At 39.4% G+C, this 26,823-nt stretch overlaps 1 protein-coding gene across 1 annotated transcript; it reads right to left on the reverse strand.

The window, feature by feature from the left end:
* Positions 1-148: 148 nt before the first annotated feature.
* IARS2 (isoleucyl-tRNA synthetase 2, mitochondrial) lies at positions 149-26,814 on the reverse strand. The gene is made up of 23 exons (XM_041401047.1): positions 26,486-26,814; positions 25,930-26,052; positions 24,940-25,096; positions 23,831-23,979; positions 23,690-23,739; positions 23,484-23,593; positions 23,308-23,398; positions 22,813-22,928; positions 21,577-21,746; positions 20,700-20,790; positions 20,338-20,489; positions 19,233-19,393; positions 11,825-11,927; positions 11,114-11,207; positions 5,774-5,882; positions 4,895-4,997; positions 3,825-3,950; positions 3,323-3,454; positions 2,644-2,750; positions 1,711-1,856; positions 1,367-1,557; positions 651-795; positions 149-533 (listed from the first exon to the last, which is right to left on the reverse strand). Exons 1-23 carry the CDS (start codon positions 26,687-26,689, stop codon positions 379-381), a joined length of 2,985 nt encoding a protein of 994 aa, XP_041256981.1. The 5' UTR covers positions 26,690-26,814; the 3' UTR covers positions 149-378.
* Positions 26,815-26,823: the final 9 nt, after the last annotated feature.

The raw sequence follows: 26,823 nt of genomic DNA on the forward strand, positions 1-26,823 counted from the left end.
GTAGAGAGGACTGGGTCTCTGGGGTTATGCTGAACTACCAGCTGCCAGTACAAAAACTAAACAAGAGCTGGTTCAGATTTTCTCTTAAATGGACGTGAACTTCCATAGAACACAGGTTGCTAAGAACAAGCATATCAGTCAGTTATTTTTAACCACCCTTTTTATTAAGCTGAAAAGTGATATACAGAAGTAGTGTGTTTGTGTGTGTGTATATATATATATATATATATATATACACACACACACACACGTAAAGTTCCCCAAAATACATGATGCTCCTGCTCAGGCTGGGGCTTAAGCATCTGCTTCTGCAGGTTCCAGTACACAGACCTGCTGCTTCAGCCACTTTGGAGCAGCTTTTGCATAGGCATTTTGTCTTCACATGCTCCCCTTTCCAGCAGCAAGGACTTGGAGGCACCGTGGGCAGGGAGTGCTTGAGGACTCGGCTGTGTATCTCCTGCAGCGAGGGCATTTTGCTTTGGCAATGGGTCGGGCTATAACTTTGTATGAAGATTGTTCACAGATGTCACCACCTATCAAAGAAAGTGTCATTGCTGAGAGAGAGGCTGGAGCTGTAGGTAAGACTCAAGCCATGAACAACCCTTGGTTGTAGTTCTAGCGCAGGAGTCTGTCTGGAATGGTTCTCTTACCTTCCAAGTTAATCAGAAAGGTCCCTTTTATGATGTTTGCATCTGAAGGTGTTTCTTTGGGGAGCTCGCTCAGCAGGGTCGTCTGGGAAGCCATCATTATCTCATTCAGTTGGGAAACACTGGAAGTTTCTTCAGCCTGCAGTGCCTGGGGGACAGAGAGTTTTTTTGGTTTTGTTTCTCAGCACTATCCAGTCTATAAAATAAATACTGAGCTGTGGTTCCTAATCAGAGTGGATGGTTTGAATCACGATTCTGATTTACTCCTGCCAGGAGCAGGAGGACAGACTTGAAATGTAGTGGCCAAGAGAAAGGTGCGTGAGTGCCAAGCAGCTTCCCATAAGCCAGCATTCTGCTCTCCCAAGGGACAGGGACAGCAGCATCCCACCCTGGGATGCTGTATTTATTGCATTGCCAGCAGGGTAAAAGGTGATCCTTCTCCAAGAAAACAAAGCTGATTTTTTATTGTCAGGGTGGTCAAATACTGGCACAGGTGGCACAGAGAGCCGGTAGGGTCTCCATCTTCAGAACCATCCAAAAACCAATGGACAGAGGCCTGGGCAACCTGTTCTAACTAAGCCTGCCCGAGCAAGGGGCTGTGCTGTACAGGCTCCAGCAGTGCCTTCTACCTCAACCGTTCTGTGATTCTCTGATAAGTACAAAACAGAAGAAAGTTTTCACGCAGACAAAACTACTCTTAGTTGCTTTTTTTTTTTTACCTCCATTAATTCAAACAGCAATCCAGGCTCAATTACAATGATGACTTCATATTCCAAAGCATTCTTGCCAGAGATGGACCCTAGGAAGGAGTCTCTCATTGCACATGCACCTTCTATTGCTTCCTCAGTGCCAGGCTTCTTCCATGCTGAGCTTGCATTAATCCAGCCAGTACGAAACACACCCTCTGAGTCTTGAAAGCAAAACAAAGCAATTCTTATTTTAGTCTATTGAGTGTTTGTGAAATGAATAAAAAAGAATGGCATATTTCTGTAATTGCATTCCTTGTAACCATTCAATTAAACAGTGCACTAAAGGAGTTGCTTAGTAGTGGTATGTGCTTTACCTTTCTTGTAAGGGATGTACTGAAAAACCTCCTCTGCCAAGTGGGGCAGGATGGGTGCAAAGGAGCGGATGATGATGTCCAGAGCCTCTGCCAACACGGTTTGACACGAACGACGCTTAGGATTCTTTGCTTCTTCACAGTAAAGCCTGCAAGACAGCAGGGAAAGCTGGAAAGTATTCCTGTGTTCATGTTTCTGCTCAAGAGCCTTTGGGACTGCCAGTGGACATACAGAAGTCTGACCCACCCAGTCTTTGAAAGGAAAGCTTTTCTGGAGTGCCCTTCCCTAGGAAAGCACAGTGAGCTACAGAGAGGACCATCTGCAGCAACAGGAAAGGAGTTTGTCACAGGAAAGGAGATTCTTTACATGGTAATTTGGGGAGAGAGATTCTGTCCTCAGTGAGCTGAGCTGTCAGCCTTTTGCTCTGGTTCATCTGTAAACCTCAGCATTAGGGCTTTTTTTCCCCCCACTCCTCCTTTACTCACATTCTGGCAACTAAAGATCAGTATAACCTCCACCCCTCCTACCCCATGAAATAGCCCTGCACATTTACACAGGTATCTGTCACAGCCTTAGAATCCTTTCACTGATCTAAAAAAACCAGATAAATACACTTAGTTGCACAGCTAACTGCTAAAACCCCTTCCTCCTGTCTTCCCAAATTCAGATGCACGCCCTTTCTGGGTAAAAATATAGATCCAAGACTCTGTCTTTATTTATTTGGTTTTAAATGTGCTCATTTGATGACCTTTTAAAGTGTTCAGTACCACCAGTGGACAGAAGAGAGCACAACAATGACAACCACTCAGCTGAATGCACTGAGAGGTCCTCAGAGATACCTGTGTTCACTCAGCATTCACCTGGAAGCCTATTACCTCCATCTCAGACCCATTCCTTTCTTTTTTCCCTTTTAAAGGCAGCAGGAAGGAACTCACCTGTCCTTGATCATGTTGAAATAGAAGTTAGACAAGCTTCTGGAACAGAATGCTTGCAGCAGTCGAACAACTTTGCTATAATCATATTGTTTGTAAGCTTCTGTAACCTGGGAGAGGGAGGTAAGAAGAGTGCATTGGTTTGCATCACACAGCCCCTGATAAACTAAACTTACAGAAAATGGAATTCGTGGCAAAAGGTCTGGCAGAAACTTTAAAAGGTTGTTGGAGGGGAAAAAAAGTCAGTTAGCAGGCTAAAGAATTCATTTCTATTCAAGTTTGAGTGGAAAGAAAAGGGGAAACCCCAGACACTATGCCCATGGTTTCAGCAGAATGGTTCTGAGTGACAGAAATGTCAAAGTTCTGTACAACCGCAAATTTCCAAAGCTCTAGTTTTTGGGTTTTTTTTTTTTTTTTTAAATATCTATCTTTAACTATTTTTAAAGACTTCTAATTTGGGGCCTTGGGCAGTGAGTGGGAAAATCTGGTAATGTCCAGACCAAGTTAAGAATGTTAGTCTTCCTCAAAACTTGAGATGGGCTTAAGGGAGTGCACATTGCATTGAAGGATCCTCTGTGGTTGTAATGTGCCTGCTTGACACACACACACTTTACTCGCCACCTAAAATAAAGCGAAATGGAAAACATGACACTCATGCTCATCTAAACACAATTCCCCCTACCTTGCTGCCATATTCATGCAGTAAATGCAGCATGTATTGATCCACTATGTACATCTCTGCAGGGGGGATGGAATCTGTCTCTGGGTTGAAGCCTTCCACGTTTCCCAACATGAAGCGTAGTGTGTTCCGGAGCTAGAACAACCCAGAGCAATTAAACATTATTAGCCTTCACTTTAGATGAAACACAAAATGATCATATTCCATCATTAACTATAATTGACTACTTTTCAAAATGTCTGGATAGTTACAAAGGCATCATAAAGAACACATGGCAAAAGGACCTACAGAAAAATAAAGACTGGCTGTTACCAAAGCACAAAGCTGTGAAATGAGTCTTTTTCTAAGCACACTTTACTATTTGACCCACAGATGTAAAAAGCAGTAGTACCTCCCAAAATATGCTTGGAAAAGCTTTCTTTAGGCTAAAGACTGGAAAACTTTGCAGGCGTGACACAGAGGAGCTGTTGTTGGGATGAATTGTGTTGGCAGTGGTGGCTCTTACCTTGTTGATGTCATCTCTGGCAGCACTGAGCACCACAGGCCCAATCGTCACCTCTGTGAATACATTGGATTCTGCCACCCACCAGCGGAGAACATCGGCACCATATGGAGGATCCTTGGTCTGATCCTGAGGACAGACAGGAAAGCACAGAGCCATAGAATATCTCCAGCTGGAAGGGATCCATAGGGATCATGCAGTCCAACTCCCTGTTCCTCGCATGACTACCTAAATCTCTGTCTATGTGCCCAGAAGCTGCTGTGCTTAAGAGGCTTCCCCCTCTTTTAGCAACCCACACCTGCAGCACTCTGTGTACAGGCAGTGCTAGAGCCTAGGTAAGCTGAGAGAAACTCATCTGCAGCCTTAAATCCTTTGAATGCTTATCATTAAAATAGCAATGTTAATATCTAAAACTACGTAGGTTTTTCTTCCCCTTCAGACTGTTTTCAACTCTGAAAACTGCTTTTCTCCTTTGTGAAAGAATAGGATCAATTGTGTGTTTTAATTAATTAGATGAGCAAATCATGCAAGGATTGATTATTTTGTCTAGTGAGTTGCAAAATTTGCTCAGCAGCCTCAGAAAGAGCAACAGCAGAACTGGGGAGGGAAGGAAATTCAAAGCATCTGAATGCACCGACAGTGCAACCTCCCTGACCAGGGAATGGAGTTCACTAATAGCCTGAGAGCAGAGAGATTGCTGGGGTGCAGCTGCTACATCTGACTGCTCCACTGCCAGCCAAACATGGTAGGCTTCAGTCAGTTTGACAGCAGAGGTTCATTATTTTAATTTTTTTGTTTGTTTTTATTATTCCTCTTCTCCATTACTCCATCAACACTGGTTAAAAGGAACCATTCTACACCCTCTGCATAATTTTCTCTTAGTAGAGAATGAAGGTGAGGGGTTTTCTTGCACTACAGCAGAAGCAGCACAACTCCAGGTTTTCAGTCCAGCCAAATGGAACTGCAGTATAGCCAAAGAAGAGCCTGACAGAGTTCTGCCACAAGACAGCTACAGAATCTCGTAGTGAAAGGTTGTAAGTGGCAGTTCTGAGAAACTCAGGGGCTTGACCTACTTCGCCTCCATTGATGACGACATCAGGGTCAACCACGTTGCCAACAGATTTGGACATCTTCTCCCCTTTCTCGCCAAGAGTAAAGCCATGAACCACCAGAGTCCTGCAGGAATGATTTTAGTGAAAACAAAATCCAAGAGAAAAATCTATGCTAAGAATTGGTTTCTAATGAGGATATTCTTAAGTCAAAGCACACAGAAACCCTGTTTTGGTGAGCCTGAGGCTTCATCCCCTGAGTTCAACCAGCCAGGAATACACCCTGCACTACCATCGAAGGAGAGCAAACACCTTTATTTTCCTCATTTAATTTTGTTGTGCAAGCAACAGATTGTTTAGATATCCAAGGCATGAGTATTTCAGATTAATTAAAGACTAAAGTGTTATTTACTTTTTAAGCCAATACATTTCCCAAAACTGCACAGTGTCCTTGCAGCTGAGCCACATTCCCCTTCCCTACGCTTTCCATCTTCCAGGAGATAAATGGTGTGCCACAGCTCCAGCAGAACACAAGCACACAGCTATTCCAAATTCCCTACAGCCTAATGCTGAATTCACAAGTCAATGATCTTGGGAGATTTGCACTTCCCAAAGAATTTCTTTAATTGTGGGAGTGGGAGAGATAGCAAAAAGCCAGACTTATATCTGATAATTCCTAAATGACTAAGAACGAAAACATTATTAGAATTATGATAGGAAAAAGTTAAACAGTAAATGAATTACAATATAATATGAGAAAAACTTTATATTGAAAATGTAAGAACACAAATCAGATACTTGGTACTGGTTTGATTTCTCTTGTTTATACACTATTGTGCACACTTCCAAAAGCCCAATATTCAATAAATGGACGAGAAATGTGTTTGCAATCCACACACTTACTTGTATGGTGCCTTTTTCCTTGCTGCCACACTGGTTAAGAGAGAGGACTGAAACCAACCTCCCAGCTGGTCTTTTCCTTCAAGGTATGTATCTGCTCTCTGATCTGCACCTTTAAAAATCGGAACATTTTATTTGAAATATCAGACCTTGCATCTTAAAACAATTAACACACAAAATCTCTGAAAGTGATTAGTAACATTTATCCTGCTTTTTAAACCCAGTAAGTTACTTTTCTAAATGGTGTGTGGTTACTTAACCACAATACAAGGGATTCATTAGTATCACAATTTTTAAAAGAATCCAAAACTTGCCACACTCCAGAATTTAACAAATAAGCTTGCTCTCTCCTAATCTAAATAATAAATTATGAAAAAAAGCTGTCATGCTCAGATTGCTTTGCAGAAGTTCTCCGAATACTTTCCAAGTGCTCCTAAACAAACTGGAATACCCAAGAAAAGTTCACATACTTTGGAATTAATAAAAATCTATGCCACCATCTGAAGTGTCCGCATTTGGAATTACTCAGGGCACAAGGCACAGAGGTAAGGTGCCCAACCAGCCCATGAAAGGCATTTACAGAGGACCACAGCAGTGACCACAGCTCACTTGTGACAGAATTTACATTTTTGGTCACTGGTGTTCCAGGAAGATTACAAACTTCAGGAAAGAGTTAGGACAATGTGGGAAACAAGAAAGCCTGTTTGGGATAGATGCATCTGGAAAAGCGTGGCTTGGGAAGGCTGAGTAGAAATACAGAAAAAAAGAGGAAATCTAGGGAAGAACAAGTGGAGCTAATGAGTACTTTAGAGGAAAATTGGGCTACAAGGCAGGCAGGGTATTAGCTGACTGCACATTAAAAGCAGAAGAGCTAACCCAGCCATTCCACAGGGTTGAGAGAGGACAGCACAGTTTAAATGGCTTTACTGGTGGAATTCAGTCACTGTACAAAAAGGTACAAAACTTATTGACTCAAGAAGTCCTTCCTTGTCCTAAGCAATCCTAGACAGGTCACCAGAGTGAGAACAGAGTAATGCGAACACAGCAGAACATGCAAATAAAAGCCTACAAAGGTGCAAAACCACACACATATTTGTCAGCGGTTTAGTTTTGATTCTACAAGTTGACGGTGTTGCTTTCTCAATATTCAGACAGAAGTTTCTCCACTCAATTTTTGTTCACTATCTCCTCTCTTCCTCTTCCTAAGACCCCTAAGACCTGAGACAATGCTTCTTTCTGCTACTGACACACTTGATTTATTTGTTTAACTTAATGGAAGTTTCAATATTTAGATCCATCCTGCAATAAAGGGAAGTTCAACATTACAAAGGTCAAGGCCATACAGTTCCAGGTAGCACAGGAAAAATGTGTGGGTGGATATCACGGTTTTTACACATCTGCTTATTCAGTTAAGGAAATCTACAAAAAGTCTGGGGTTTAGAAGTACAGTAAGTAAGGATCAATCTTTCTATTAAGAGACTGTAAAAATACTTGTGAGGACAAAATAAAAAAAGAATTTTTTGTGGTAAGGAAGACAGTAACATTAGAACATCTGTAACAACACATTTGTTACTTACAACTGCTTTAGTAGCCACTGGTTTTAGAGAACTTTTCCATGAACTTTTCATGGAAATGCCAGTAGTTAGAGGAGAGAAGAATTCAAACAAACAACTGACTATAAACAGCAAACTGGATTGGGCTTTTCTGACAGGAACTAGTACATCTGGCAAGCTGGCTGCCGGTGCTTGCAAAGTTAACAGAGGCCTGAACATTTTATCTGTAAAATACAAACATGGGGTTTGCATATACAAAACCTGCCTTATAAGTAGCTCCCCTTCCTCAGTTTTGTTAAAATTATGATTGTTATATATAAATTAATTACAACAGTGCTCTTTTTTTTTTTTTTTTTTTTTTTTGGTAAACCAAGAAGTATGTCCAACAACCCCAAAGAGACTTTTGACTCTTCTGTTGTTTATTTTAGCTGAGGTATAGTACATAGGTCATTAAAGAGAATTACAATTTATGATCCTTCTGGTTGGGATTTCAAGATTCCATATCTTTGATCTTACAGACTTTGACTTTTAGATTAAACATAATGTATTTTAATGCCAGGAATGAACCAGCTAAGATAAAGTCAAGCCTCTCAGTCAGCACAAAAGTTTAAACACTTTGATAGGAAGCTGTAAAATAATCACATTCATTCAGTTAAAAATTAGCCAATAAGATAGGGGAAAAAAAGTTATGATGTTGAATACTACCATCATTGCAATACCCACATAACTGGGTAAAAAGCTGTGTGACTTTTACCAGTGGCAAATCACATCACAATAAAGTCCAGTGTGCATTTTTGTATTAAATATTTTAAAAAAGAATCATCTCAAAGTTGTAGTGAAGATGGCACTCTGCCCATGAGGAAAATGAAGGAGAATTTTAAGACATTGAAGAGTTATCTTAAATGAATGCTTCGTAAGGAGCTACTGAAATGAGCTCTGTCAAAAGGCTGAACTTCAAAGTAAAAGATGGACAGAACAAGTGCTGGGCACCACAGCCTTAAGTATTTCAAATTAGCACATGCTTTTGAACCAAATTTTGCTTTTACCACACTTTCTTTTTGGAAGCATTGTATTAACACTCTTCTACCTCACAGCAGCATTGTGAAAATGCAGTTATTGAAGTATGAAGCATTTGGACTTCAATTTTAACATTGCATAAAACAGTTCTTCCAAAAAAAAAATTTGAGGCATATGTAGCAAGAAACAAACAGGATGAGAGGGCACAACAATAAACTGTTCAGTGAAAACAGTGTTAGGCAAACAGAGCATTGACAAAGCAAACAGCATCCCCAGGAAATTTTAGGGGATTTCAGAGAATGTTGCACTTGTGGCTCTGCTCTCAGTGATGCCAGTAAGTGGTGTTTATTTCACACAGTCTACTTGTAGCTGTACAATTTTGGATTTGTGACTAAAAATCTAGTAGCCAAATCTCTGATTTTAGTGTGTAAGTTGCACCTGACACTCTGCTGACATAGAATGGTTAGGTTAATCTGTCATTTAGCTACAAGTGGTACCTTAGGCACACCCAGGATGGAAAAAGGAAGCCAACCATAACTTAATGGAACAAGAGTAACTTTAAGCCGTGTCCTTCAGAAACAGGCCCAGTCCCTGGAAGGAGATGCAGCAGGGCAAGCATTAGAAATAGGACTGTGCAAGGGCAAAAGGTAATGCAACCTATGATTTACACCTTTGGGCTTGGCTCTCACTGAGCAATTCCTTTAACCTCATTCAGCAGAATCTCTCTTCTTGCCCCTCTTCACCCCCTTCCCAACCTGCTATATTTGCTGACAGCAATCTGTGTGGCTATCAGCCAAAGGGATTCATTTTGTAACAGCTGCACCTCCTTTAGTAAGCTTGGACACAGCTGGGTCAAGTGCACTGAAAACTCAGGCCAAGTTCTGAGTTTCTGATGCTGAAGAGAAGGAATTATTTTCACAAGACTGGAACTGACAGGGAAATCTGTAACATCTGTTATTCCTGCTGGTTACTAACAGATGATAGACTTAGAATTTTCAATAAGTTGAGGGAGCAGACTGAAACAAACATTAGTCTCAGTTTTAGGCATCTTTTTGTATCCTGCAGTTGCCCTGAAAGTAACTCTTGCTGTGAAAGAACCTCTGCCACCAATGCTGACATCAGAAGGCAGCAACAACCTCTGCTATCACTCATCTCCTGCCACAATATTAGTTCTTCTTCACATAATGATATTCTCCAAGCAATCTTAGATTTCTCCATGAATTCCATCTTTTTTTCTCCAAGACTACTTTGGAAAACAATCCCACCCATTAGTCTGTCTGTAAGCCTTGCTTATTATCATTGATATTGGAAGTTCTGCAAAAAGCTTTAAAAACTGGAGCGTATTTGGGAAATAGATGACAAAACTCTTAATTCAACAACTTCTCTTGTGAAGTTTCATAAAAGGTGAGTTAAACCAGTAATTTGATAGGAATCACAGACTACACTTCTGGCAGTGGCTGGAAGCCTCGATTACACAGAAAAAAAGTAATGCAATTTTTGTGCCATTTCTGAGAATAAACAGGGTTAGGAGGTTACACTGCTGGTTAGCCAGTCCCCAGCTTTGACAGCAGTGGGGCCACTCCAGTTATGTCACACAGCAGCAGATGATGCCTTACACACACCAAGCTCCAGCAAATTTCATTAAAAGAGAGGACTAGGTAGAGAAGAGCAATTTGCAAGAGTTCCATGAAAGAAGAAGTCTGTACTGTGATAACCCCAACATTTATTAGACACTAAAGAATCCCTATGGGAGCTTTACACCAATTAACAACGAATCCAGAGCCTTGATTGTGCTATTCCTTATGAAAAGTTATCTCCTTTACACAGGGTTAGAGGGCTGAGGTGTTCAGCCCTTTAACAATGCAAGTCTGTAACTGCATACAATACCACTACTTTGTTACAGCTTTCAAAATCGAACCAGAAACATTTTTAAAGAGCAGAAATCTCAATATATGTAAAAGTCATCTAGAAAATGAATGTTTGCTGATGGTACTGTTGCCTGACCATGTTGCTAAGAAATAAAACTCTGGTACTAACGTGTTTTTATAATTCAGCAAGATTGTTATCATGTAATTGTGTACAGAGGGTTTAAAGTCCAACAGACTTGATGTATGGGACCAGACTCCTTTAGAAAAGACTCCTGACTTTGCCCTATCCTCCAGGCAAACCGCGTATATTTTACATCTTTTTACACAAATATCTATCTGCTACCTGCTGAGTAGCAACTACTGCCAGTAGGAGCCATAAATAGCATATAGCAAGTATAAATATTTTAAGCCACAATATAATGCTTTAGTTACTGAAAGTAATCAGAAGTGAAAAAGCACACTTAGACTTTTAAATTATAAAAGACTTAGACTAAGCAGCTGATCTCAGTCTTTGCTGTTTGTGATATTTGCTTCAAATAGCACAGACAAGCACAGACTGAAATTTGTTAACTTAAAAACAACTAGCAGCAAAGTACCTTGGCTGTCTGTGCCATGAGATTTCTCCACCCAAAACAAGTATGAGGTGATCAGCAGTTGCACAGTACACCACATGTCAGAATCATTAGAGCAGCATATTAGAAAAACCTCAACTTTAATTATGCTGAAAATGAGTTTGCCAACATTAAATCCTTATCTTCATAAGCAAAAGCAGCTTTACAAGTCACAGATAGCCCACTGATGGCATAATCTGCCTCAGCTTTGCCGACACCAACACTGTCACACAGAACAGTTATATTTTGCTCTCCAAGTATTTTAAAAGAAGGATCAACATAGCAATTCTTTACCTTCCAAAACATGAGCCCAGGAAGTTCCACTGTCAAACCAGATGTCTAGGACATCCTGTCCCTTGACATAATCTGAAACATCACGACCACCAGCCTCGAGAACAATTGAGAAAACAATTATTAAATAATGCAAATAGAATACTCTCTATCATCAATGCTTTTCAAAGCTAGAAATAAAGCAAATTTCATTTCTGGACCAGTTTTGTACAGGTTCTGTTACCAATTTTGAGAGCGAACACAAAATAATATAGGTAATTTTTGACAAGAGTTTTCAGATAATTACTGATGAAAACTCAAGGCAGGGCAAGGAAAAATTACAAAGAAAACCTCAGATGGCATAGTAACACTACAGCTTTGTGCTAGCTTAAGTACACAATTTTAAAGAACAATAAAAAGTTAGGAAGAACTAAATAAAAATTCTAATCCATGTTAATGACCAAGACCTAATACATATTTGGGCTCATAATTTGGTTAATTAGGATGTCACTTTCCTCCTGATCAAAGAGGAGGAGGATGGAGATCTCTGCCCTGAATTAACAGCACAAGTCCAATTTCGTGTGTTCTGCCCCACTCAGATCTCACTTTTTGAACACTCCTTTCACAATGAGGGTACAAGACTGAAGAGGATCATGGGAATAAGCAAAATTTTTATATTACTTCTCATCACTCAACTGTCTTGAGCACCTGCTGTACCTGAAGTCAGAAGTTTACCTTAGCTACAGCCTCTTTTGACAAGAGTTGTTCAATAGGGAGGGCCCACCACGCATCTGTCCCTTGCTGCTCCACTATTTTGATGATATCTGTGATGGTTTCACTGGGTTAGGAAGAAAAAAGGGGTTTGTGAATGGAGGAGTTAATCACAACTTTCCACAAGCATCCCAGACCCAAAGCAGTGCGAGATGCTGATACACAGACCAAGCTATTAGAACCTGTGACTTTCCAGCTTCTAATCCATACAAGACTTCACAGAGCTTCCTGCTGCATTAAATACTTTCTGGCTTTGCCTTCCAAGATGGGAGGATTTGTACAACATACAAAAACCCACATGGTTTCCAAATATCTTCTTCTGCAAATACCTCATAATTGGGGCACTCAGAAAAGAAACCAGCAGCCTGAAAACTTCTAAAATCCATTTTATTTGCTATTTATTGACTCTGAATTTAAAGAAACTACACAAGTATTTCCCCTCAAAATATTTGCTCTTTTTAACAACAGGTTTATTTTTCCTACTAGATACAAAGACTTTAAGAACTCATGCGGAAAGGAGTGAGGAAATGACAGCTTTTCAAGTAGTGCACGCACACACACACACATATATATATCTTAAGTTTCCAGTTGCCTGAATTTCCCTAATTTAGCAATATATTTTAAAAATTGTAATAAATATAAATATATTAATCCAAATATGTAAGAAACTGAAAATTATGCACCCATAGAGGAGTGATAATAAACCATTCAATATACACTCTGAAGGCAATCTGTGAGTTCATATCATATAGTGCCAGCCAGGACAAAGATCCTGAAAATAAACAGATATTATGGAAATAAGAAAAATTAAAAAGTTAACTGAGCATTTTTTCTGATCTGAACAGATAAGGCAACCTCAAGGTGTGCAGTTCTGTGCACTATTCATGACATATTCAATCCTTGGACCCAGTAGGTAAGGCAATGGGGAATTGATTTTTAATATTGCTTAATACCAAGTCTAGACATAAATTAAAGTATCTTAAAAAACCAAAGAGGAACCCCACACGTTTTGTCTTGCTGACTCACAGAGCACTTGCAGGTGATTTTTAAGACATCTGCTGTATTTAAGGAGTACAGCAGATCATCCTGACCTGCCAACTTCAAACTAAACCTGCTGTGTTGCCCAGGACACCAGAGATATGTTTATAACTCGATAAATGAAGATTTAATCAGTTAACTAATTTCTTGACACAGTATTGCAAAAGGGGGAAAAGTAAAATAAATATCTGGCATAATTATCTTAAAAACACAGAAGGCAGATGATCTTCTTCAGTAATTACTCAATTTTGTGTTTGCTTTTCAGCACAGTATTTTGCTGCACTGCTAAAAGCTGAGCTACATCACTAAAACATTTAATGGACTCTTACACTTAGGTTTTAAGCATGAAAACATGTTGTCCAAGAAGCTGTAGAATAAATTACTTCAGTTCATGACACAAGGTGCAACAACAAGAAGAAAATCCAGTTTTGCTCTTGACTGCTCAAATTGCAATGACAGAATATCAATTTTGTATCAATCAATCACTCAATCATCAATTAATCAATTTACTTCTCAAAATAAATTCCTGTAGAACATCTCAGCAGATTCTCTTCAGGGAAAGGCCATTAAGCAGCAATACTCACACATGGACATCCCTGTGGCACCACCACCATTTCTGCCCCTTTCAAACCAGCACAGGCATCATTCACCTTCCGTTTTAATGGTGGTAGGACACAATTTATGGCTTTGTAATGTATCTGCTAACATTTATCTTGCTAAAACAACACTGAGGAACTCCAGTTGTGAATGGTACCACTTCTTCTCAGAAATATTTGCACAGAGGTCTGTTTGGCTGGCTATACTTCCAGTTGTGAGAGTGTTACTTCTTCAAGACAAAAGCTAAAAACAACCCCAGTCCAGGTACAATTCCTGGCAGATAGCTGATGTGCAACCCTTATGTCTTGCCTCCTTTACCCTAAATTGCCAAATTCAGAAAGCTCACAGGAAACACAAAAAAGAAATTTGCCTCAGCCTGGACTAAACTATTCCAATGAATTTGTCTTTTGTAGGATGAGTACCTCCCACTGACAAAGCTGGATTTACACCCTGACCTTCAGTGATGTTACTGCAGCACCCAGGAACATTTTAGAAAAAGCTATACACAATATTATTTTTCACTCTTTGCCAATAGAATTTTCCACCTTGGATTCTTCTCAAATACACTATCATTTTTTATGTATTTTTAAAGACAGTTACAGATAACCAGTTGTCTTCACCTGAAGATTTGAAGAGCTCTCTCCACAGTTTCAATGCCTTCCTCTCACTGGCTGAATCTTACCCATGGAACTCACCAGCAGAAGACAAGAGTAGGTAAATTAAAAAGAGGTTGATTTACCCTAAAACATGTTTATTACCATGTAAAATATTTGTGTATTTTTCTGTATGTGTTGAGTGATTCATGCAAGAAGTAATTCAATGCTCAGCTAATGGTTCTGGCATCAACGAGAGCCAGAAAATTCTCTGAACACGACTCATACCCACAATTAGTACAGAAAAGCTACCAGCACATCCTGTAAAGCAGAAAATTTAAACAGGAACTAAGCCTGTCTTCCACATAACTTTTTCATATTGTAAATACACTTCAGTGGAGGGACATAAACTCCAGTGATGAATTAATTTTAACAATATTCAACAGGTATTTCACAATATCAATATTTGAAGGGATTTATAAAAGGTGATAAATCCAGCTATAGATCAAAACTAACAGTTATGTTGGACAGCATATAAAAAGATACTCTTAATAAACTACTTTCTCCTTTCCATCAGAGGTGGGGGAGGGGAGAGACAAGACGGAAATAAACCCTTGCTATTACTCTCCCTTGGGAAACCATAATAAAATGCCTGTCTTCATTTACAGTAACTATTGCCAATATCACACAAGACTTGTATAGCCTTGTAGATTCACCATTCCCACAAAATACACCATGAGCTAACCTTTTATCAAATATATTGCCATGGAATGCAAAGATTACACTAGTAATTTATGAAGATCAGATTTTTTAAAGACATTTTTGTTACACAAGAACCAACAGGTACAATTATGCTACAGATAAAAGTTTTCAGATAAGCAAAAGAAGGTCAGATTTGTGTTACCAATCACTTACAAGAAACAAGGAGTCAAGGACTATGAAGTCAACTTTTTATTGACCAATATTCTCAAAATTCTATCTATAGTTTCAAATTACGCTTAAAAAAAACCCCCAATATTTTAGCAGTGCAAGTTTTTTTTCACTATATAGCGTTTCCCTATGGAATATAAGTGAACATTAACAAGCATTTTAGAAGAGGAGGTAGTTTAGATGAAAAATTTCCAGGGTACCTTTCAACAAATCTTTTTTACTCCCACAGTTTGAAAAATACAAGACAAACAAACACAGCCCCTGTACTTGTCTCTGCTCTTCTTGCAGGATCCTTATGATTGATTTCACTTCAAAAGAGAAATAACTTTTATTTAAGGTATCAGCATTAAAAGAAGCAGGACTTTTGCAAAGTACTTTTCTGTAAGGTGCAAGTGAAAACCACCTTGCTCAAATAACTACTCATTACTTTATAATCTGCAGCCCTCAAGGTGAGCATGATAATTCCCCGAGTGAGCCATAAAGGCATTGTAAAACTTTGCCCTGTATTCAGAGGCTATCTGGAAGAACTTGCATTACGTGTCCCTGCTATGCTCTGACACCCCTACGGCAATTCACGCTACCACGGCTCCAGCCAATCACCCGGGAGCCAGGTATTGATTATGCTGCACACTTATTTAATCTGTTAACAGAAATTAGACAGCATTAAGATACAGTCAGGAGCAGAAGAATACAGAGCCTGATGTTCTCTCCATCTCCTTTCCAACAGCAGCAAAGAGGGAAAGATATCTTCTGCTTTACAAGAACATCGATACTACAGCTGTAAGTATTTAGGGGATGGTAAGCTGCTATTAACTGCAATTCATTGAAATGTCTCAGTATTTTAAAAAACAAATTAGAGCACAGGACTGACCTTCAAAAACATGTTGGGTTTTTCTTTTTCAGAAATTTGATTTACGTACTAATCAAAGTCACAGGGAAGTGGACAAAGGCTGTGAGGCATTAGAACAATCTTTGCAATACTACTATTTATTACCAACATGTGAATAGTGAATTTGTAAAGCAGTTATTGCATGAGGTCAGACTAAAGTATGTATCTCACATTTATTACTGTGCTGAGCTACTACTGGAAATACAATTCTCATATTTTAGTTTTGGAGCTCCTTCTTATTTTCCATGAATTACAGTTTCCTCGATGGAGAATGTTTTCTCTTGAAATCTGTTAAATGTTGAAAGCTGTCACACACCATAAGCATCTATTTGTGAATGTACTCCATATTATTTAAAGTCTTTTTTTCTCCAATTGTGCAGAAAAATCCCAAAGAATCTCACTTTTGTATTCTTACTGAAAATGGCAATAATGAAAAAGTGCTCTCTCTTTTCTCTCTCCTATAAGGGATTTTTATTAATAATTTTTACACTCCTAGTCACAATATGATGCAGCATACTCTGCATAAAAGAATTTAAACATCATTGGTATATTACATTTCTAACCATGGATGACAATGTAATTGAATCAAATATCTTTCAGAGTTATGGGGGGGCCATAGCAGCAAGGAAACTCATGGAGACTCTGCATTGAACATTACAAACTACCTCTTGGCTTTTAAGATAGAAAGACTGGATTACTGATGTGCCAAAAACACTGTTAGAGAAAGCAGTTCCACCTTGAAAGAAGGGCTTTCAGTAGCTTTTCATGTGACAAATTCAGGGACAACTCTCAGACGGAGTTTATTTAGGGACTTTTTTTTTTCTTTTTAAAAGTCTTTTTACAGGTGATACATGAACAGGATCACTGAAGATCGACCATTGGTGCTCTCATATGTAACAGCAACTCCATGTGGACTACACTGACTTCCAGTGGAGATGCTGTTACTTTTGATAGTCACTCAAAAACTCCACAGCAGCTGCTACTGAAAGGTTGTTTATCCAGCATTCAAGTTAAAAACAGCTCATGTTTTGAAATGCAAGTTATTTACTGGTGTTTTAACTATATTAATGATTCACACCATCTAAGTATGAAACTTCTTAAAAAGTTTCACATCAAAAAGTATGTCAGCAACCTGTTGTAACATGATTTTCAAAATGATAATGCAAATGTAAAAAAAACCAGTCAGGCTTAGCTGCTGTTTTCAATAAGAACTGGTGTCCAGGAAAATGACCTATGAATTGACAGACTGTCTTCTGCATTTGTCTGTCACTTCTATAGGCCAATATTCTGTGCACTTCTACTCCAGTTGCAGAAGTTTCCTACAGTTAACTTTACAAATATTTAAGCTCAAACTTTTTAGAATATTTAATGACTGCTTTATACTTTCCTTTGAAAAAGTATAAAGAGTAAGTAAAGTTAGAAGTAAAGAGTACTGGCTATAAATGACCATTTGAACCTGTCAGTCGAATGAAATAAATCTCTTTTCAAGCATAGTGAATATGTCTGGATTTTTTCCTAAATGCCTCTCTATTCCCCAGATCAATTCTACCCAAACATGCCATGCTGTCCCTTCGTTCACTCCCCTACAATTCTCACTGCTGAGCCAACACCTACACCTAAAGGTGTAAGTGTTAAGCTGTGGCAGAGTTTACCACATCAAAATGCTGCGATTGTCACATTTCGCACAATTTCGGGAATAATCTTACATACCTTGAGCACTCACAAAAGGCAGGGGCTTTAATACAGGTTACGGCCTTTCAAAGTGATTTTACTACAACCTAAAGGAATTCCCACATATCTCTCCTTTCAAATGCATTCTGTCCCAGCTCCTCAGTGTTCAGAAGGAGCTTCTGCTTTATGGCGCTCTTTACATTTGAGTGCCAATTGCTGGACTGGTTTCCATTACACTTTTTTGCTTGTTAAACTATATATTTAAGAATTTTTAAGCAACACACACACACTCAAGCCTACTCTTCCACCAGAATACAAAAAGTATTCCTCAGAAATAGTAGTTTTTTTAGAGACACACACCTGCTTTTTTGCAGGTAAAATGTTTTTATGTCCCACAAACCCTCCACCCATTTATTTCCTGATGTGTATCAGCATTGTCCAGGCACTACAAACAACATTGTGGCTACTGTGGTCTTTTCTCACAGTTATTGCTTACAGTGAGAGAGCCAAAGTACATCTCTCTGCACACCTACACACCCAGTCACACCAGGTGAAGCTAAGGACTACATGTCTAAAGTCCATTCCCTGCTCTCCACACCCTGAGCCTCACCTACTACTGTCTACTATCTACTGCTTGTGTGCTCAGAATAGCCTCTGGAAAACACGCTAGACTCCTGCAGTACATTTACTCAACACCAGAATAATAAAAAAAGGTATTCAAGTTCAGCTGTAAAAACTTATTATGAATTTTCCCAAAAGGTTGTTAAGGTGTACAAAACTGAGTTACATCAGCATATCTCAAGGCAGAAAAAATGATGGAACTAATTCAATAAATGTGGAACTGCACAACACTCTTTTTATGAAATCACCTCAGAGAGCATTCACAACTGTAAACCTTTGTTCCCCAAAGAAGTAAAAGCAGAACTCTATTAGTCCTTACAGGACAGAAAAGGATCATATTTGGTTGAGTTTCTTTGTTTTAAAGCATAGCTTGGATTTCCTCTGCATTAGGCTGTCTGTAACTCCTGAAATTCAGTGTTTGAAATATCTGGATACTATTAACCAAAAGATGGCAGAACCAGGCTAGCATCTGAAGATCTGGACAAACCAAATCATACAGGGACAGTTACACTTGAGGCTGGTCTTCAAAACCACTCTAATTTTGTTTTGAAACAAAATGCACTTATTTATTCTGCAACCAATGTAGTTATTCCTCTTCAGATCTCACTGTCACTTAACTGCAAAAAGCTATTTTGACACAATACCTGGACTATTTAATGTACAGTGTACAATTACAGTTGCCATGTATTCTAACCACAACTTGCATTTCACTGCTTGCTTAAATGGAAAGGCCAGTCATGACTATCAGCTCACTGAAGACGAGGGATGAAAACAGCAATTAATCTCAAGAGGAGTTTTCAGGTAACTTAAGTATGTAAGTAAATTGATTCCCATTATTTATAGGTAAGTCACTTTCAGCCACAAGCTTTTGATTGTTTTAACTTACATCTAAATTAGATCTGCATATAAACAACTACCAGTAAAAGTGTGTATTCCTACTTGAAATAGTAAGAAGTTTTATAATATCATTAACTGCAACAAAACAGACAGTGCTTCTTCTGTCACTTCTCAGTGTCTAAGGCTAGGCAGGTACCTGTTTATCAAGCATTCTCCTGTGCTCTTCTGATAAAAAGCAGGAATTGGGACGCCCCAGCATCTCTGCCGTGATATGCACCAGAACGTCCTTCTGTCCAGCATCTCCAGCATCCTGTTCACTGCAGATGTAGGGATCACTTTCACTTTTTTCAGCACATCCTATAAAGGAGACAGTGAACTGTTGAACATGCTTCAGCTTTCCCACAAATAATGTTTATGCTGCTAGTAAAATATGGTACAGATCTACTCTCCTATTCCCAGTATCAAACAACACATTCTCAGGCAACTGCCTGCTGCTCTTCAATAACTTATTTGAACACTGCATATACTGTGTATTTCCCAACCAAACCCCAGTTCCCTGATTCACCAGCAGACACACCCTGAAAATGAGTTAAAAATGGCATCAGTGACTGAATCTGAAGTTTAAAAGCTGACTGTACTGTTGTCTACTTTGAAAACCCACCTTGACACAAACTCTCTGTAGAGGGTTACCACTCACTCCCAGCCCTGCTGAGTAACCACCGTGTTTTCATTCATTCTAGATAAGGATGAATATGGAATATACACCTCATGTCCTAATTAGAATAAAATCACTGTTACCGTAAGGTGCTGGCCTGAATCTTCTGTGTGGATCTACATAACTTCAAAGAGCAAAAGACCCTAAGCTTTAAAGTTATTTACAATAGGACTGTGACAAAATTAACAGGGCAGCAAACAAAGATATCCGGCCACACAAGGCTAGCCTAACAAAAAAAAGGTAATTTTAACAGTGATAAAATTGTCTCTTCTAATTTAATTCCTTGAAACATCATCTTTAAAAAAAATATTTTAGGGAAAAAAACATCAGTAGTTCTAAGAAACTTCTGCATCTGTAAATACAATGAGCAAATATACCAGTCAGTGTAGCTACCCTGGATTATATCAACACTGACAAAAGAATTGACAACATATTTCACTTCAGTAAGTAATTAATGCTTTTCAACTACTGTTCATAAACCCTAGAGAAGATCATATGCTGGAGGGAGCTACAGCAAGATTTTTTTGTTGATTCCAAGTAGCATCGGTTGTCTTCAAGCGTCTCATAAGAAAGCAAAATTACATACCTGTGCTGCAGCCTTCACATCTGCTGTGTTTACAAACCACTGTTTGCTGGCACGAATAATAATTGGTTTTTTAGTCCTCCAGTCATAGGGGTAACTGTGCACGTATTTCTCCTCTTTTAACAAACTCCCAGCTGCTTGAAGCATCTTAATGACTTAGAGAAAAAATGAGGCAAAGATTAAATTTCAGTTTGAACTTATGGCTGCTGTTAACCTCAACTTAGTCCTTTCCATAATCAACACTTAGCCAGAAATGCCTGTACCTCATCCATATTCAAAATATGGCCAGTTTATGGAAACTCTCAAAATATAGCTGCAGGACTGTAAGTGATGAAGTAACAAATGGTCAAACATCAAATACTCACCAGCTTCACTCCCTTCTTCAAGGACATTCTTGTTTTTAAGTTCAGGACCTGCTGCTTCTGTAAAATACCCACTTTCATCCACAAGGCAATCCTGAAAATAAATAAGTTAATCATGTCAATAAAATATTATGTGGCGATTTATTATCTTTTTGGAATTCAAAAGTGAGTTAAATACTCTACTGGGTGACTCCTTTTCTGATGAATAACAAGATATTTAAGTACACTTCAGATTTAGTGAACTGCAGTTTAGTAATCTACCAGGTAAGTGTCATTTCAGGTGTCAGAAGAAATGAGCACCAGTGCATTCGCACACATACCACAACTATCACACATAAAGTCACTGGTATTTTGGTGACTTGTCAAATAAACAATGCAAAATAAAAGCAAACCTAGCCCTCCCCATGCCCCATATCCTGAATCTTCACTCCCATCAATCACAAACTGGCCATGCATAAATGAGCTGTATTTATGTATGTGTTTAAAATAAGCTTTGCTGAAAAAAAGGTAACAATGACCTACATAACTGGTAACTTACTGATCTGCATGTAAAGGACAATTCTGGGTAGTGAGAGTCAATATCTGAGAAACATTCTCTGTGTTCTCCTTTAAAAAACAAAACCACATAAAGAGCAGAAAAATCTGATTCTAACACCTTCCTCTAAGTTTTAATTAGCAGAAGGAAACTTCATTGTTTTAACCTGATACACATTTCCTTAAGGTTAGTGTTGTATTCCTGCAGGTCATTAGTGATACTCACACTTCTGTGAATGCTTCAAAGTATTTTCAAGTTTATGCACAAATTAAAACAAATCATTTTAGTGTCACACAGTCAATCAGTTGCAGGAAATCAAGAGCAATGGCTGAAAAGATAAAGTACCGTGGGTAGCTGATGGTGGGAAGCTACGCTGTAATCTTCCATACCATGAGCTGGGGCTGTGTGAACTAATCCTGTCCCTTTTGTCATTGTCACATGATTTGCAGGTAACAGGGGAGAGACTCTGTTAGGAATAGTGGGATGAGCACAAGAACCATCTACCAAATCTGCACCTGAAAAATAAAAACAGAAGATAAAATAAATACAACTCACATATTCAACTTCTTCTATCAGAGAGCAGTAAAAGAACAAGTGGTTAAAAAAACACAGAAGAAATATTATCATTATTAAAGCCTTGCTGAAAGTCAAGAATCGCAGAGCTTGAGGAATGTGCCGTACGACAAAATGGTGTTCACAGAATTATTTTTCCCAGAAGGAACATGCTTAAAAACTGCTATCACAAAGTTATGTACACAAATACAGAAAAGTAACAAACATAATTAATTACTGAATATATGGGAAATTAAAAAGAACAGGTTGCAATATGAAATTTCTTTTTAAGAAGGTTCAACTCTACTACTCTTGGATGTTATCTGTAAATCACATGATTCAAAAAGGTGGAAGCTGTGAGAAAAAACATCCCCAGTAATTTCATCATTAGGTAAAAGCAAAACTTCATCTGAAAGAGAAGGCACGGAAAGACACCAAAGACACCAAAAAAAACCAAAAAAACCAAAAAGTCATAGAAACTCACCTTCTTTACAAATGTGTACTTCCAGCACTGAATCACTGATAGAGGCAAATTAATAAAGTTCACAAATGACACAACAAATCCCAACTCATGACACTGAATCCCAAGCCCGCCTGTTAAGAAATGCCACTATGCAGTTTGTTAGGATGCCAACTCAACTGCTTCAATTTGTCCAGACAGACAACAGCCACCTACAATACCTCACCAGTCATGCTTGTAATTAGCCCACTCTTGTCATCAACAATGGTTGGAAAGACAAACTTCAGTGTAATTAAGATTTTGATACTGAACAGACTAAATATAGACTTACACTCTACATCTCATTTTTCCAAACGTGATGCCAGATTTTAAAAATTCATTTGAAATCTATGGATGATAATTTGAGTTACAATACACCAACAGTAAATTTGAGATTCCTCCTCCTTGTATTATTTTAGTGAAGCATATTCTCAAATTATAAACACATTTAAATGAAGCAGTTTTCAGACACCTACCAGCAGATTTTGAAGCAATTTAACAATTGCAATTTAAAAAATTTTAAAACCTACCTTTACACGTTGCTACAACTTCAAACTGTGTGTCCAGAACAGCAGCTGTAGATTCAACTCTATCTGCAGCAAGGATGAAGCGTTGTCCAGTCGTTGCACATTTTACAATTGCATATCTGCAATGCAAATGTGAATTTGTGATACTAAATAATTACAAACACCACAAAGCTACCAATTTGTGAAATGCTTCATCTCTAAAAGACAGACAAGTATGCTTTACATGTCCAATTCACTTACAAATCTCAAAAGTCAAACAATAACTTTGCCTCCTGAAGAAGAAATAGTTTAATAAAAATGTAGGCAGAAATTAATATATTAGTAAATATAGAACAAAGCTTACAATTCAACACTTAAAAACAAAACCAAAAAACCCCAAACAAAACCCAAAAATGATGCCTTAAGTAAACTGTAATGGCAGCCCAGAATGTTTTAATTTTGCTACTAAATACCAGTAGGGACTGACACAGACAACTGAACCAAGTGAAAGACACCTACGCTGAGTCTGGCATGTAACAAACTGCTTGATTGGCTGGCACAGTCCAAGGTTGCGTGGTCCAGACTAGCACACTAGCAGGGGATGATCCATCTACAGATGTAAATTAGAAGTACTTTACTCACAGTTATAACAAAAATCAAAGCTGTCAGTCTCTAAAGCTACAGAGAAGTCGTACCTATCAGAGAAGTCAGCTTAGGCGGTGACTTCAGCAGCGGAAATTTCATGTACACAGAGCGACTGACATGCTGCTCGTTGTACTCCAGTTCTGCCTCAGCCAAGGCTGTTCTGATACACATCAAACACAAGTTACATGCTGCAACATCAAAAGCTATTGGCATCCTTGCTAAAATTTTGAAGACAAAATAGTAAATTGATTCTTACTTTGTTGAAGGGGACCAGAACACAGGTTTATAGTCCCGGTAAATTAAACCCTAGAGAGGACAGTGAGGGGGAAAAAAAGAAAGTTAGGAGAAACAAAACTCATGAAAAATCAATACGGACTTCCAGAGAAGTTCAATATACCTTATCATACATCTTGTAGAAGACTCTCAGCTGGTTTGCTTCATACTTTGGATCAAATGTAAGGTAGCAGTTGGCCCAATCTGCCATTACACCCCAACGAATGAAGGCGGATTTCTGTTTCTCAATTGCTCTTTCTGCAAATGCTCTGGCTGAAGGGAATGGTTCCATTAAGTACATGGTTTAGCACACTAAGATCAATAAAATACCACTTAAAATGCACTATTGATTTTTTTTTAGTAAAGCCAGAGCTGAACGTAGTGAACCTATGCCTTAACTATTATGGTTCAAAATACATACATTTCAGATTGGTTGCTACAAAAAATGACTGAAAAGATTAAACAGGTGTGGCACTTTTTCACTAACACAGGAACTTTAAGCACATGTCTTCAGACCACAAACTTTCTTTTTAAGAAAGAGGTGGAAAATATTATTTTTTAGGAAGAAAAATTTCTCAAAATAAGTTCTCAACATAAAACTAATTAGAGTGAAAGTTAACTCTCTCTGTTTATGCTGATTCAAAATTTTCTAAGTAACATACATCCGAAAATAAGTTAGTCCATTTCATTACCACAATTTCAAATTAAAGAAGTTTCAATTGCTCATTACAAAAAGCTTTGCAGCTGAATGATGATGCCTTTCAACCCATATTGTATCTGAAATTATTTCTTCAAAACAGTTTCCATATAATACAGACTTTCTTCTAATGTATCCCCCCTATCGTTTTGTAGGATTGTTAAAAAAGTCAACAAATACATGTGATACTGAACCAAGCTGTCCTGAAGGAGCCTGACTTCTACATGCATCTTTTCAGTTCCTAATCAAATTCAGCCTTCAAAAACCAAAAGGATGCTGATCTGATAAATAGCAGCTTCCTGCCACTATACAGTTAATTAAAGCAGACATCCAAATCCCCTACCCTCCTTTTGTTCATTTTTTAAACTGAGGGTCAATGCTCTGCATGCCCATTTCAGCAACAAATTAAGGCTATGTGAAATTATCCCATTTTATCAGCTTCCAGCCTGCTCTATCTGCTTGGCAAATACACCCAGTGATCATAGAAAATGTCACCAACAGCTAATAGAAAAGGCCACAATGAAGCCTTCATTTACCTCTCTGCCGAATTTCCATAGGTGAAAGATTTTCAGCTCCTTTGACTTCTGACAGTGCCTTCAACTCAATTGGCAGTCCATGGCAATCCCACCCTGGCACATAATGCACTTTATAACCTTTCATCACATGGAAGCGATTGGTGATGTCTTTCAAAATCTGAAAAGCCACAAGGGTCTGTTATCACTTTAGCTCCCCCATGTGGAGCAGCCACATTTGTAATTAAGCTCCTCCTGTTTAAAAAATACAATTATCAAAAGCTGCAGGATAAATTTATATTTAAGACCAGAGAAGCTCTGGGTGCCCCATCCTTAGAAGTGGTCAAGGCCAGTCTGGATGAGGCTTTGGCCAACCTGGTCTAGTGGAAGGTGTCCCTGCCCATGGCAGAGGGTTTGGAAGTAAATCATCTTTAGGATCCCTTCCAACCCAAACCACTCTGTGATGCACAGACAATGCATTTTTTATTTTTCTTGCCTATAATTTTGTATTTTGGCAGAACATTAGAGGACCTCTTATCCAAGGAGTTCACAACCAGTGTAACTGAGAGATGCAGTTTATAAACTCGCAAGACTTGAAGTGAACAAATCTGTCTTACTCTCATTTTTAAAACACTGAGCTGGACCTACAGCACTGGCCTAGAGCACACTGCTGCAGCCCAAGCTCTGACACAGGGACCGTGAGCAGCTGTGGGTGACAGCTCACAATTTGAGTCTTTCTCACTTGGTGGTCAGCATAAGGCTGTGAATCTCAGAGCTGAATCAAAATGAACACTGAGCATTCAGTACAGGATATTTATGTTGGGGTACAGTATCTATGTCAACATGGCAAAATATGGCATACACATAACCATACCATTGGTTTACAAAAGCCCCAACTACCAAAATCCCAAACATTTTAAAGTGTTATTGATTTAAATGGCAATGGAGAACACAGAGCACATGACAGCAGGTTTTCTACCACTTCACAAGAATAAAGTATGAACAAGTATTTACTTTGTTTAATGCATGGCCAACATGAGGGTCTCCATTGGCATAGGGTGGTCCATCATGTAAACAAAATTCCTGTTTTGTCTTCCTTTGCCTCTGCCATGAGTACAGTTCCAAAAAACCACATTTCTGTAGAAACAAGAAAAAGACCACAACTATCACAACCCTCTATACCTCCAAAAAGTCTGGATGTAAGATTTACAGCAAAAGCAAGCAGGCAAACAAATACACTTTTCTAACTCTGCAAGAGAAGACGTCAGTGGGTTTCGAGTACAAAAAAGCCCAAAGAGGGTAAAATATTAGGCCTGAGATTATTATCTTTTCATGATCGTTACTCTCCTCCAAAATAAACTGTACAAAAGTTATGACTATCCAAATTAAAACTACCTCAAAAGCCAGAGCTTTTCTAAAAAAGAGCCCGGACTCGCCAGAAGTTCGCCCTGCGCGGCGGGACCCAACATAAACCCTGGCGGCCACCCCGCCCTCCTGCCGGCCAGGGGCTCGCCGCGCCCGGGGCAACCCCACGCCTCTCCCGGGGGAACCGGTCCGGCCCCGGCCGCACCTGCTGCGTCTTCAGCTCCGTCTCGGGCTGCAGCCGCCCCGGGAGCTGCGCGGGGAAGCGGCTGCGCGGCAGCAGCACCGTGTCCCGGTACCGGGAGTCCTGCCGGCTCTCGGCCGCGGCCTCCGAGGCGGCGAAGCGCGCCCAGCCCCGGGCGGTCCCGGCCCGGGCCCGCGCCAGCGCCGGCGCCCGCCAGGCCCGAAGCATCCTCACGGGCTGCGGCCGCGCTTCCGCCGGCGCGACGGACCGCGGCAGGGGACACGCCGCGCTGGGCGGGCGGCACGGCGGCTGCTCGGCGCTCCCGACGGGCCGGGCGAGAGCTTGAGCCCCGCCCGGAGCCG

The sequence above is a fragment of the Onychostruthus taczanowskii genome, unplaced genomic scaffold, assembly GCF_017590055.1.
Source record: "Onychostruthus taczanowskii isolate IOZ18803 unplaced genomic scaffold, ASM1759005v1 scaffold183, whole genome shotgun sequence".
NCBI classification, from domain to species: domain Eukaryota; kingdom Metazoa; phylum Chordata; class Aves; order Passeriformes; family Passeridae; genus Onychostruthus; species Onychostruthus taczanowskii.